The 14,598-nt window shown below is 41.3% G+C and overlaps 1 protein-coding gene across 6 annotated transcripts in view; it reads right to left on the bottom strand.

Moving 5' to 3' along the window:
• PNPLA4 (patatin like domain 4, phospholipase and triacylglycerol lipase) overlaps nucleotides 1–14,598 on the bottom strand; it is a 130,274-nt gene that overhangs the window by 54,346 nt on the left and 61,330 nt on the right. For all 6 annotated transcript variants that reach the window (XM_073565972.1, XM_073565976.1, XM_073565973.1 and 3 more), the window contains one exon: nucleotides 1,309–1,374. In XM_073565972.1, coding sequence (XP_073422073.1) covers nucleotides 1,309–1,374 — 66 coding nt within the window. The remainder of the gene's footprint in view (nucleotides 1–1,308; nucleotides 1,375–14,598) is intronic.

A 14,598-nucleotide genomic window follows, 5' to 3' on the forward strand; every position in this document is an offset into this window, starting at 1 on the left:
GTAAAGGATAAAAAAGACACACACATTAATTAAAAATTATTTTAAAAAAATAAATACACAAAGTTTTTGACCAAATTTATTATTCTGCCAATCCAACAAAAGCCCTAGTTCTGTAAAAAAATTAAATAAAAAACCAACAATATCCATACCTCTCCGCCGTTCAGTCAGGTCCCCTGCTGCAATCCATCACAAGAGGCTAACTAGTTTACAACAAGGACCGGTGGTAATGCTACCAGCCCCACTGTTAACCACTGCAGAATTAATGAAATCATGTCTGCGTAGGCGTCCCTGCTGACCGGAGATGAACTGATTAGTGTGGGAAAGTTTCTGAACTTTTTCCAACACTGTCAGTTCACCTCAGGTCAGCCGGGAACTCCACACAGCCTCACCGACTACCACTGACGTCAGTGTGTCTGTCGCTGTCCGATTTTTCGATGGACACAAAAAACCTTGCTTTTTGCATCGAGTCTGGCCGACGAAAATTTTTCAACGGATCCGGCAAACGACGGATGAAACGTGAGGCCATCCATCACAATCTGTCGCTAATACAAGTCTATGAGAAAAAACGGATCCAGCGGCATCAGTCGTCGGATCCGTTTTTTTAAAAAACGACGGATTGTGACTGATATAAAAAAAATGATGTGTGAAAGGGGCCTAAGACCACTATAACCTGATGATCTATATAAATCCGTGATAGTTATCACAAGAATTATCTTTATTGTGAGTTCCTAAAGTAGAGTAAAAGTGTGACACCATTGTTCCGAGCAGCGATCTGAGAGATAGAGAGTCTTCTACAATTCCTCCCTATGCTATTCTTCATCAATTCTGAACTTTTTTCATCCATTTCAACATTTTTACTGCCCCCAGACCTTCTTGTAGCATCTGCCGGTACAATGTTCAGATTTCCCTTTGACTGTCATTATACCTGTTACTTGAAACGAGCACCCCAAGATTAGGAATTGTTTGGTTCGAGTAACGAGCATCCAAGCATTTTAGTGCTCAGTTGCTCACTCATCCCTACTTAAAATACATGTGAGCTTATATAAAAGTTATGATAGAATTATCTATTTCGTTTTTTGAACAGTGCTCATCTAGTAAATTGTCTTTATCAGGTATTCATCCCCACTCAACATAATGTTAAAAATATATCTTCACTCAAAGATTTACGAAGAAATTCTAGGTAGTTTTTAAACCTACGCAATACTTTTAAAAGATTGAGATATTTTATCAGTTAAGGTCAAGTATGTCAAGTATATAAGGCATCAAATCTAAACTAATACAATTCATAGTCATTGTATTGATTATTACCTCTCCCTTGTACTGAACAGCACTGATACCAGCATACAGAGGAACAAAACAACTTGCCAAAAGTACCTGCAAGAAATTGAAAAAGGTTTTGAAATGATCAATTTAATAAAAATTTAACAGCACAATGACATAACTCGTAAAATATAATTTTCAAGCTAGCAAGCATCTCTTAGACACCTTTACTTTAGCGCAATTACCGTATATGAAATTACCACCACCATGCTTAAAATAGGACTTTTCTGTGCACTTAGTGCCATATAATTCTATTTTAAAGAAGAACAGGAATTGCAGTCTTGAGCTATTCAATATAGTTGGAGGTGATGAACCTCGCCATTGCCTTGTTATATAAAAGGCATGAAATAGTAATAAGCTGGAAATTTCACACTAGTGCTCAGGTCCCTTTTTAGTCACTTTGTTATACTTGTTAGCAACTGAAACACATTTTTTTACTCCGAGATATAGCTATAATTCTGCATTATTCAACGTATGGCAGTGTCAAAAACTCTTAAACTTGACTTTTACGTTTTTTTCCCCCAAGAACTCTTTATTGTTCCGGTAGAAATTACTTTGCTAATGTTTTATGAAAGACCCAGATCTCTAAGTATTGGTACATTGACATGTAACAAAATAAAATCTGGAAAATACAAATATTGACATGTAAGAGACAAAATATGGAACATTTCTTCATCCTCTGCAAAGTCTAAAAGTTTATTAAGCCTGTTCTGTAGATATAAGCTACAATCTTTGGTATCTTAATATTCCTGAAGCACATGATAATTGAATAGATTCCAAGAAACATAAGGTGTAATATCACAGATCTACCCCATTTAATGGAATTTTTTTTTCTGATCACATGTATCCTGAATAGGGGCAATAGCCTACTTGTTCACCTTGTGAACATCCACCACATGCCTGTACAGCAAAAACAATATTACTAGGCAATATTACTTCACTTCAGTATAGTAGCATACGTAAGCACACAGAGTACAATATGGCCTGGATATTCTATATTTTTATACAGTGTCTGATACCGGCTATATGACAAAAACTGTCACCTGCCCTGTGGGAGGTACTGTCACACTTAGCGATGCACCAGCGATCCCGACCAGTGATATGATGCGGTCAGGATCGCTGGTGCATCGCTAAGTGGTCACTAGTGAGCTGCCACACAGGCAGATCTCACCAGCGACATCGCAGGGGTCGGGGGTCGCTACTTACCTGTCAGACACGGCGATTTTGACGTCCTCCCGCCCGCGTCCACGCGTCGCTCGTCGGTGCCACAGGAAGCCCAGCAGGAAGCTGATGGCGAGAAACAGCCCAGGACGTTCTCGCGCGATCAGCAATAATCAGCGGGGGAGCGGTCGGAGGTAAGTATCAGACATAGCGATATCGCTAGCAATATCGCTATAACGTCACAAAAACCAGTGACGTTATAATGATATTGCTAGCGATATCGCTTAGTGTGACAGGCCCTTTATAGTCAGTCGACAGATAATTATTGGTAATCATTGTTCTCACTATGTCATGAGCTAGGAAGACCCTACATACATTACATGGTGGGCGAGTCATTCAGTGCTTTGCAACATAAAATTAAGGTGTATGGGGGCTTTTAATAACTAGCTTATGAATGGTAAATTGCTGGATAGGTAATAAAGAAGTATATGAACATAATTTATTAGACCTTATTTGAGTTACAAGAAGAGCCAAGTCATTCAAAGCCCAGCAGATTATATATGTTATTAACGAGTCTAATTAACAATATAACAAAATGACAACTATTATTGAAAACTCTATATGAAAGAAGCTTAATTTTACCATATAACAGTGTTTAAGAGAATGACCAACTTCCTAATATGTGATCCTCATATGAAGGTGAATTCATATGGCACACATTTTTAGGAATATAATCAGTTGTGAGTTCCCTTGAATGCTGAATGAACAATCATATCTCGACTTCTCATTTTTCTCCTCAACTATGGGAGGCAGCATGTTTTGTTTACATCTAGAATGGGAAATATATGTTTTTATGTGTTGCATACAGTATGTGTTCTTCATTTTATTCTTTGAACTTTGGTCACTCCATAGCAACTTTGCTAAAAGCAAAGAACCATGAGGGTTTGTGCTTTCCTCTTGCACCAGTTTTGACTCATTGCAATTAGATGACCTTGATATCTGATAATGTGCAGTCCAGATATAAAGGGAATGTGTTATTGGAAAAAAATGCTATTTACCTCCAGTTATAGGGTTAATCTGCAGGTTAATAGCATTTTGAACCTGCTCAGGACCCACACTTTGAGCCCCACTGCCGGGAAAAAAATAACTTTATTCCTCCCAGTTGCAATAAGGTTTCAGTCACAGGGATAGTGCCAGCATGGGTTCAGTCACTGCTTTGTGTATAGATAGAAGTGGCTTTAACCATGCACCCATCAATGACTGATAGCCGGCCCTAATACTGAGCAAACTGTTAGTCAGTCACTACTCTCCATAACAGAGTGGTGACTGAACCCATGCAGGCACCATCCCGTGAATGAAACCCAAGCGCTACCAATAATGTTAATATCCTCCAGACAGCTGGGTTCTAAGGGCACCGTTACATTTAGCGATACACCAGGGATCCTGACAACGATACGACCCGATCAGGATCGCTGGTGCATCACTAAATGGTCGCTAGTGAGCTGCCAAACAGGCAGATCTCACCAGCAATGCAGCGACGCAGCAGCGGTCGTTACTTACCTGTCAGACGCGGCGATGATGAAGTCATCCGCCCGCGTCCACGCGTCGCTCGTTGGCGCCAGCAGGAAGCCCAGCAGGAAGCGCCCAGTGAGAAACGGCCCAGGACGTTCTCGCATGATCAGCAATATCCAGCAGGGGAGCCGGTCGGAGGTAAGTATCACATGTAGCGATATCGCTAGCAATATCGCTGCTGCGTCACAAAATCGGTGACGCTTTAGAGATATTGCTAGCAATATCGCTATGTGTGAAGCCCCCTTTAGTGCCATTCAGTTACAGAATACTATTAATCTACAGATTAACCCCATATCTGCAGGTTAATAGCGATTGTTCAAGTGACAAGTTCCCTTTAAGGCCTCCACAATATATTGCCTAACCAGCACTGATTTGGAATTTATATCAGATCATTTTTATGGTTCTTTTCAATATATTATTATTACTGCTATTCCAAAGAAAAAAAATAAACCAAAACTGCCATATGTCTTTTAACTTATACAATGACAAGTTTAGTTTTTTCACCTTACATGATATCAGGGAAGTAGAGTGAGTGACTTCACTATATAAAGGAAATTTACTCAGATGTCTATATTGTGTTTCCCTTTTCTTTTAGGGATAAAGACTTTCATCTAGCATAGTTTTCCAGATCTTATCTCAAGAGTTCTTCTCAGTGTGTCTCAATAGCAGGTTACTTTCAGTCTGTGGTAAAAACAATAGGTGGCAATGTTATCGCAAATTAACTGTGGTTGACAAGAATGACTTTGCCTACATTGGAGCTGGGAGCAACGGAATCAGCAGGCAATATCTTACTGTTTTGCTTTTAATATAAAAAGGCAGAAACAAGATAAAAATGGATGTACACATACAAGGATTTCAAAACTATGAAACTTGCAAAGAAATAATCTCTGGGGGTATTTTGAATTATTTTTGCAAAGTGGAACAAAAATGTAAAGTGTACACATATCAACCAACTGTAAGAATAATGGACTGTTCTGCTGCTTTCCTACCCCTGAAGACAACAACAACATGTTTTTTGTGCAGTGTCATGCGGTTTTACATGTAGAATGAACAGTGATATGCGTCTTTTACATTGTGTAAGGGTAATTTACAGCATATAAGGATGTAAAGTGTTAATGTATAATGTGAGTAGTGCATGGTAAGCACAGGGTACACCTGAGATAGTATAGCATTGTTCATGTAGTTAAGTTGCTTAGTAATGGCGTAGGACATAATAAAAGGACAATAGTTTTAGGCTATAGGAGATGATATAGTTAATGGATATATCTATCCCAGAGGGTGGGAACTAGTGTTAGTAAAGAGTGGCACTTCATGATAGCAAATCAGATAGCAAATTACTGTGACAAGGTCAAGTTGAGGTGCAATAGGCTGCTAGGGTGAGCATGAGCCAACTGTTCGAGGCATTGAGAGGCTATACTCTTATCCCTTGTGGACATTCCTGCAACATACATAGCCTATGGCTCAGTCCAGGTACTAGTGAGAGTGCCTGGTTTTCTGACATCTTGTGGTTGGTGGACGTGGAACTGCGTGAAGGGCAGGTAGCAGGTCCGGTGTGCACTGCTGAAGTGGACACGAAATTCCTGAGACTGAGAGAGTCAGTGGGCTTAGGGATAGTCCAGTTAAAAAGAGTGGTCGAGCTGAAGATATGTTGGGCTAAGGAAGTAAGTAACATGAAGTGCTGTTACAACCTGTGATGACAAGATGACTAGTTTAGAGCATCTTTAAAATGACTGATCTTGTGGGGTGTTACAACTTTGCAGTAATTTGTATCTATCAAAAGTGTAAGGACAAATATTGAACTGGCAATAAGGTCATGTAGGTCAAAACTCATTTACGTATAAAAAATTACTAGCACAACTGGTCTGATTTCAAAACATTAAAATATATTCCTGACTGATCTCTATGATAGAAAGATGACAAAGGAAATTTCAACAGAAGAGTGCCATGCCTTCAACTTATATGAAGCTTTTACTTCCTTGTTAATTGATCTATGTTATAAATGGCACAGTGTCCACGTGCTCTGAAGGATATTTCGTAAATACGTGACAGGGCTCTGTAAGGGGTGTGTAGGTGGCTGATTTCTCCTCTGCACCTCGATGCATATTTGCTGGATTAAACCAGGTACGCTGTGGATGTTTTACTAATGTGCTTATGTGTACAGTATATGTCATTTATAGTATATGTTTACATGTGATGAAATGTTTATATACCTGTATTGTGTTAGGGACAGTTAGCAACAGAGTTAGGCCTAATGTTTAGCATAGTCTGAGGTTATGTGAAGAATAGTGCAGTGAGGGCACTGTAGGTTTAGATGTAAGACAAGATGTAAGGTAAGATAAGATAGTTAACTGGTTTTAGCCAGAGTAGTAATAGTTAAATATTTAACCCAATAGGAAGCTAGCTAGTGGGAGGAGTTAGTTCTGAGGTAAATGGATTGCTCTAGAAAGAGTTGTGAGGTAAAGATGGAAGTGAACAGAAGCAGTGCAAGAGGGAGAGACACAGTGAAGTGAAGGCTTGAGTTACAGAAAAATTGGAAACTGTTGACAGGAAACAAGTGGGACTGGGCAGCCTGAGGAAGCAAATGGTGTGGCTTTTGGGCAACTCCCGAGACGTTCCTGAATGGAAGAGGAATGGGGAACCCCTCGAAGAAGCGGGACCGTCATCTCAGTTATCTGTGGTACTGGGTACCTGGGAACCAGATCTTGTGCCAGAAGACAGTATTATGGAGAGTCTAGAGAAGGAAGTTTCTGTGTCATGTGGAAAATATTGGACTGTAACTGCTGTACGTGGGAACAAATAAAGTAAAGTTTTCCAGAAAATAAATAGAGTTTCTGACAATGTTTGTGTGTGCGTGAGAAGAAAAGGAGCCGTGCACTCAGAGAATGCTGGCCCACAAGTGGGTGAAGCACCGCACACACACAGCCCATTACAAAATGGACATTCTGATTTTACAGTAGCAGAGCGTCAGGGTGTGGAAGAGTTAAAGTCTCTCACCACGACTGACACCCTGGCCCCCGTTACAGCTCCTGAGACACTCCTATGGGCCATCCTTTCCTCTTGTTACCAGATTAATCCTGTGTTCTGTTTGGCTGAGTGCTGAAAGTACCATATATACTCGAGTATAAGCTGACCCGAGTATAAGCCAAGGCACCTACTTTTGCCACAGAAAACTGTGTAAGCTTATTGACTCAAGTATAAACCACGCATGCATTGTCCCCTCATCCCTGTCCTGGCATGCATGGCTCCCCCGGTCGCTGTCATTGTATGCATGGCTCCCCTGTCCTTGTCATTGTATGCATGCCTCCCAGTCCCTGTCCTGGTATGCATGCCTCCCCTGTCCCTGTCATTGTATGCATGCCTACCCTGTCTGGCCCCTGTATGCATGGTTCCTTATCCCCTATCCCTGTTTGCATGTTTCCTATTAAGAAAACAAACATACATCCTACTCACCTACCTGGATGTCCTGGGTGCTGGCACTGCATCTTGTTCCTGCCGCAGGCGCCTGCAGCTCTTCCTGCCCAGCAATCACATGGCCCTGCTCATTAAGGTAATGAATATGCGCTCCATGCCTATTGTAGTGGAGAGCAGAGCATATTCATTACTTTAATGAGAGGGGCCATGTGATCGCTCAGCAAGAAGAGCTGCAAACACCAGTGGCTGGTACGAGATGCAGTGTCAGCACCCAAGGCGCATAGGTAGGTGAGTATGATGCGTGCTTGAAGCCGGTGACTGTGACTGGCACTGTGCGCTATTACAGCAGCTGCACAGGCTTTAGCCACAGCCGCCAGTTCCTGCCTCTGTGACCTGCCGCTCCCCCTCTCCCGCTGGCTATCTGGGACAATGACACTTGTATAAGCTGAGGGGGGCGTTTTGAGCACAAAAAAATGTGCTGACAAATTCGGCTTATACACGAGTATATACGGTTAATCAGACTACAATGAGGGCAGGTTTCCCATTTTCAGTAACACTCCATATTTTCGGCTTTGATTATTGCAAGTAAATCAGCCATCATCACTACTAGTTTGCCCTTTTAAAAAGGACTACAACAATAATGTCATAGTATTATCAAAGAGAACACCCCAGCCACACCTTAATGGTATTTTGCATTGAAAACTCAGGCTCTGATTTTATTGTCAAACTAGCCGAAGAGCCCGGCGTTGCCTGGGCATAGTAACCAACTGTGGTTAGTTATAGCAAATTATAATGATTATATTGCACATAAAAACATTTCACATCATATATTCAACACTACAGATTTGCAACACGAATTAACTAAATGATTACGCAAGTATTGATAGTATTTTATTTTCAACTCATTCAAGATTTTTGGTTTTTCCTTTCGGTGCAAAGATGAACAGATTTTTGGAAGTTCCAACTCTTGAACAGAACACGTAAAGTTGACCATGAGAAAAGCATGGAGGTTGCAAATCGATCCCTACTACTTTCAAGGACTGTCACTGAGCATTTTTAATGGACATTGCAAATAGCAGTTGAACTGGAAACTGGAGGCGTTTAAAATCAAAAAACAAATCAGATGGAATGAGTGGAATTCTTGGAATGAAAATGTCCTCCCCTTTGGCACATTCTGTTTCTGAGCTGTGTATCTAACTATATCCTGTGTGATAATGTCTGCTGAGCTGTGTACCTAATCCCCTCCTGTGTGATACTTTCTGCTGAGCTGTGTATCTAATCCTATCGTGTGTTGCTGACTGCTCAGCCATGTATCTAATCCTATCCTGTGTGATACCATCTGCTGAGCCGTGTATCTAACCTTATCCTGTGTGATACTGACTGCTGAGCCATGTACCTAATCCTATCATGTGTGTTACTGACTGCTCAGCCGTGTATCTATTCCTATCCTGTGTGATACTGACTAGAGAGCCGTGTATCTAATCCTATTCTGTGTGATACTGTCTGCTGAGCTGTGTATCTAATCCTATCCTGTGTGATACTGTCTGCTGAGCCGTGTATCTATTCCTATCCTGTGTGATACTGACTGCTGAGCTGTGTATCTAATCCTATCCTGTGTGATACTGACTGCTGAGCCGTGTATTTAATCCTATCCTGTGTGATACTGACTGCTGAGCCATGTGTCTAATCCTATCCTGTGTGATACTGGGCTCCCCCTGCAGTCTGTGTCAGAGGGTGGTCTTTGTTGGCACGGTAATAAATTGTGTTATTTCCAGCTTTACAGAAGGACGATAACACCATAGAAATGATAAGAATAATAGGCCAAATTGTTTGGTGAATTGGAATGCATGGGGTTAAAATTTTGCCTCACAACATAGCCTATGACGCTCTCGGGGTCCAGACGTGTGACTGTGCAAAATTTTGTGGCTGTAGCTGCGACGGTGCAGATGCCAATCCCGGACATACACACATATATACATACATGCACTTTTTCCCCATTATGTACCTAGGGGCAAAATTGTTTGGTGAATTGGAATGCGCGGGGTTAAAATTTCACCTCATAACATAGCCTATGATGGACTCGGGGTCCAGACGTGTGACTGTGCAAAATTTTGTTGCTATAGCTGCGACGGTGCAGATGCCGGACATACACACTTACGTACAAACATACAAACATACAAACATACACACATTGAGCTTTATATATTAGATATCTATTCTATCTATTCTATTCTGTCAGGTCACGCTGTGATTTTACTGTACATGGCTGCTGAAATGTCAATTTTTCAAGGATATGGGTATGTAAAAATCGGACACCACTCACATGGTCCGAGTGCTGTGCGATTTTTTTTCTCGCATTCGTTGACTTGCATTGGCAAGTCTTGTCGAAGATGCGAGGACAATTGCAGCATGCTGCGATATTTTTCTCAGCCTGATTTCAGCTGAAAGAAAAAAAGCACAGATGAGCAGGGAATCATAGATTATCATTGGTCAGAGTGCAATCTGATTTTTTTTAATCGGCATGCACTCATCTGTTTTCCTCACAGATGAATATGAGCGCTAAGACTGAGAGCCCCATTGAGAACAATGATGATGATGTCTGCAAAACACTGTCAAATTAGTGGTGCCTTATAAGCTAATGACATAAACTATAGGACCTGAAGCTTGCCTCTTTCTTCTTTTCTGAGGGTTGACAAATAATGTGCTAATATTTAATAAAAGAATAGTCTATACTTATTACGTAGTACCAATTTAAAGGATATGTGTTCTTTTGCTGAACAAACTTATCAGGGCAGAAAAGTGCTGAACTGATGTTATGGTATACGTATCTGCAGGTGACGCTATTGTGAAAGTCTTGGACCTCTTCATTAGAACCTATTCTACTATTGCTGATAACTATCTATGAAAATTGCAGGACTGAATGCTCAATTTTATGCAATTTGTAACAGATAATGTTCTAAAACTCACTTGTTAGGATATTTTTCTGTGTGCTTTTGGACAGTGTGTAACTTCTCAAATGAGAAATTTGAAGGGAAGCTAACATTGCTGCAAAACCGGCATTACTTTGACTGATTTCAATTGATTGTAGCCTTTTTCACTACTATTGTACTCTACTTCAGCGACAATTTCAATTGCTATATGCCAACATGCATTGATTTAACAATCATCGTTAATGGCCCACAAGTCAAAGAATTGACAATACATGCAATACAACTAACTGTGCTTTCTTTTGTTGCACCACCACATTGGAGATATATTACATTATAGCTACAAACCTCCCAAGGTATTCATTTTATAAAGCACGCTTTGTACAGATCCATTTTAAAACCACAATGGATTGCAAAATTTATATGTAAAAATATGTTGAATTGGAAATATAGTGGTTAGAAATAGTTATATTATTGATGAAAAATCTACTAATTTCGTTTCATGTGCATAAGATAAAAAATCCTATGTCGTCGCAAAGAAGGAAAAACTTTTGCAAAAGGTCATGTCAGCCGTATAACAGTATTTATTGGTGCATATTATTTTCCATACAATTTATAATCATTATCATCCAGCAGTTTTCCTACGCTTTTTATGAGCTAAACAAATTTATGAGCTGGAGAATGTCAAGGGCAGTGATAAGGGTCCTTTTTACAAATGGATGTTGCTCACAGAAAAGCACAATACCCTCAGCATCCCAAAGCCCCCGCATGTTCAGTAATAATAAAACCATAACAGATAGCGGCATACAGTATACCAGCACGACCTATGTTGGAGTTTCATAGCCTCTGAAGTAGCAGCAGCGCATCAATCACTTTGTAAATGCTAAATTGGATAAAGTTCAGCACAAATAATTTGCTGCAGGTAAAAAGTTTATGGTTTCACAAGAAATTATTTTTATTAAAAATGTCCCTATTTCATTAAAAAATAAAGATCACAAGAATAAGTTACTTTTTCTCTAGTTTTTAATAGAAATATATAATCATAAATAATCAGAATATTACATTTAGGCCGGAGTCACACTACCGTAGAATACGGCCAAGTGCTATGCGAGGAAGCATTGCATACCACTCAGACCAGTGTTAATCTGTGGGGCAGCTCACATCGCCGTTTATTTTCTCAAGTGTATTCGACGTACATGTAAAATCGCAGCATGCCGCTACTGGCACCCAGATTCGGCCGAGACTCACCAATGCAAGCCTATGGGTGCAAGAAAAAAAAAAAAAAATAAAAAAAAAAAAAAACAAATCGCACAGCACTCGGACCATGCGAATGCTGTGATTTTTAGGCACCGATGTCCTTTGAAAAGCTGGCAATTCACCTGCTGCATACAGTAAAATCACAGCATGACAGGTTAGAATAGATATATACACACAGGAACATAGGATAGGTAGATACAGTATATACCTATGGTGGTTGGCGGCGGGGAGGCGGCTGCTTTGGGGGGGGCTCCGTGCCTGTGGGACGCAAGGCAGGTGTGGGGACCTATTTGTAAGGGTTAATATTTCTGTGTTACTGCCTTAGTGCATACATAATGTATGTAGAAAGTGCAAAAAGATAATTACTATTTTTCGCACTTTTTACATACATTATGTACTTTTTTAAGCCATATTTTTGGTTTACATGAGGTTTTGCAAATTTGGACTGACGTATTTGGGTATATATGATATATGAGCATATTGTTGTTTGGTTCATTATTTTACTTTATTCATGGTGCTATATGAAAATATCAACATATGCTCAATCTATTAAAGCGGTTAAAACTGCCTTTTTATGCACTAATTTTACAATTAATTGTTGTTGTGCCATTTTTATAATAAAGGCTATTTTACCTAGTAATTTAATCTCTCTCACATTTATTACAATTTCAGGGCTTCTACCAAGTCTTCCTCACCATTCTCAGTAGGTTCTTTTATTGTGTACCGGATGGTCTGCCATCCAACTATCTGAGAAAGGGCACACTTTTTACATAGATGAATATTATATTTACTCATTAAGTGAAATTGTTTTATTTTAAGTGTGCTCTCCCAGCTAATTCAGGAGACAGGCCAGTACACCAGGAGACGTGGAGGGGGCCGTAGGAGGGCAACAACCCAGCACCAGGACTGCTACCTCTGACTTTGTGCAAGGAGGAACAGGAGGAGCACTGCCAAAGCCCTGCAAAATGACCTCCAGCAGGACACAAATGTGCATGTGTCTGCAAGAATGGTTAGAAACCGACTCCATGAGGATGGTCTCAGTGCCCGACATCCACAGATGGGGGTTGTGCTCACAGCCCAACACTGTGCAGGACGCTTGGCATTTGCCACAGAACACCAGAATTGGCAAATTCGCCACTGGCGCACTATACTCTTCACAGATGAGAGCAGGTTCACACTGATCACATGTGACAGATGGTACGGAGTCTGGAGATGTCATGGAGAGCGATCTGCTGCCTGCAACATCCTTCAGCATGACTGGCAGTGGGTCAGTAATGGTGTGGGGTGGTATTTCTTTGGAGGGCCGCATGGTGTTGGCCTGTGAGCACAACCCCCATCTGTGGACATCAGGCACTGAGACAATTCTCATTGAGTTGGTTTCTAACCGTTTGTGCAGACACATGCACATTTGTGGCCTGCTAGAGGTCATTTTGCAAGGCTCTGGCAGTGCTCCTCCTGTTCCTCCTTGCACAAAGGCTGAGGTAGCAGTCCTGCTGCTGGGTTGTTGCCCTCCTACGTCCCCCTCCACATCTCTTGGTGTACTGGCCTGTCTCCTGGTAGTGCCTCCAGCCTCTGGACACTACGCTAACAGACACAGCAAACCTTCTTGCCACAGCTCGCATTGATGTGCCATCCTGGATGAGTTGCACTATGTGAGCCACTTGTGTGGGTTGTAAAGTCCGTCTCATGCTATCATGAGTGTGAAAGCACAACCAACATTCAAAAGTGACCAAAACATCAGCCAGAAAACATTGGTACTGAGATGTGGTCTGTGGTCCCCACCGGCAGAACCACTCCTTTAAAGGGAAGTCTGGATAATTGCCAATAATTTCCATCTTTTGCCTATTCCATTTGCACAACAGCATGTGAAATTGATTGTCAATCAGTGTTGCTTCCTAAGTGGACAGTTTGACTTCACAGAAGTTTGATTTACTTGGAGTTACATTCTGTTGTTTAAGTGTTCCCATTATATTTTTAAGCAGTATATATATATACATACACACACACACACACACACATACATATGTTAGGGATGGCAGAATACACTAAATAAAAATAATAATAAAGTGCATTCGCCGCTCAGGGTCCACCGTGCAGTACATGATATGACTGCTGCTAGGTAATGACAGAGGAGCAATATGGTGGTATAATGCGCACGGGTTCAACTTCACCCAAAGTGCGCAGAGCGGGCTCTGTTCACACACAGAGACACCGCAACAAAAACATACAAAAACATACAAAAACGCTGAGCCTGTTAGTGTCACAGGCCTCAGGTAAATGCGCACACGGTATCTGGTCACAGGAGCAGGACCTAAGACAGAGGAGCTGCGTCCGTCTAGACCTATCGTGTGTACGGCATCGCTACTGCGAGTGCCAAGAAGGGCTGCAACTGCAGCGCGGCGTAGGACGCTAGACGTCAAAGCTAGAAAGCACGTGCAATGTCTGACGCTAGCATAGAGGTGCGGTGTTCACAGTGGCCTAAGGCTTGCCACTGACTGGCACTGACTGCTAAACTAATTCCCTATCCACATGCGTAATATCAGAGGGAAGGGGTTTTATAATGAGTCAGTCACCAGAAACATACATCCTTCACCATTCACACATAGCAAGTATAGTCTATACTAGTGCATGGCGGAACGGCCATGCGCGCTTTTTATAGCCGTGCGGGACCCTCCAGATCTCCGAGATGGACCAATGAGATCTGGAACAGGACCTGGGCACATGACTCCCGATCTCCAATGGGAGATCGTCTCGTGAGCATGCCCAGTAGGAATACAGAGGGACTTAGTCTCTGGAACGGTCTGCTGCAAAGTAATCTCCCCTGCAGTAGAAAGACAGCAGGAGACCGCAGAATGTGAGGCTCTGGATTCCTGCAGAGCAGACGCAGAAACCTGATGCCTAACACACACACATATTATATATATATATATATATATATATATATATATAT

This window comes from Dendrobates tinctorius, unplaced genomic scaffold, assembly GCF_039654945.1.
Source record: "Dendrobates tinctorius isolate UK_male_01 unplaced genomic scaffold, ASM3965494v1 ptg000016l, whole genome shotgun sequence".
NCBI lineage: Eukaryota > Metazoa > Chordata > Amphibia > Anura > Dendrobatidae > Dendrobates > Dendrobates tinctorius.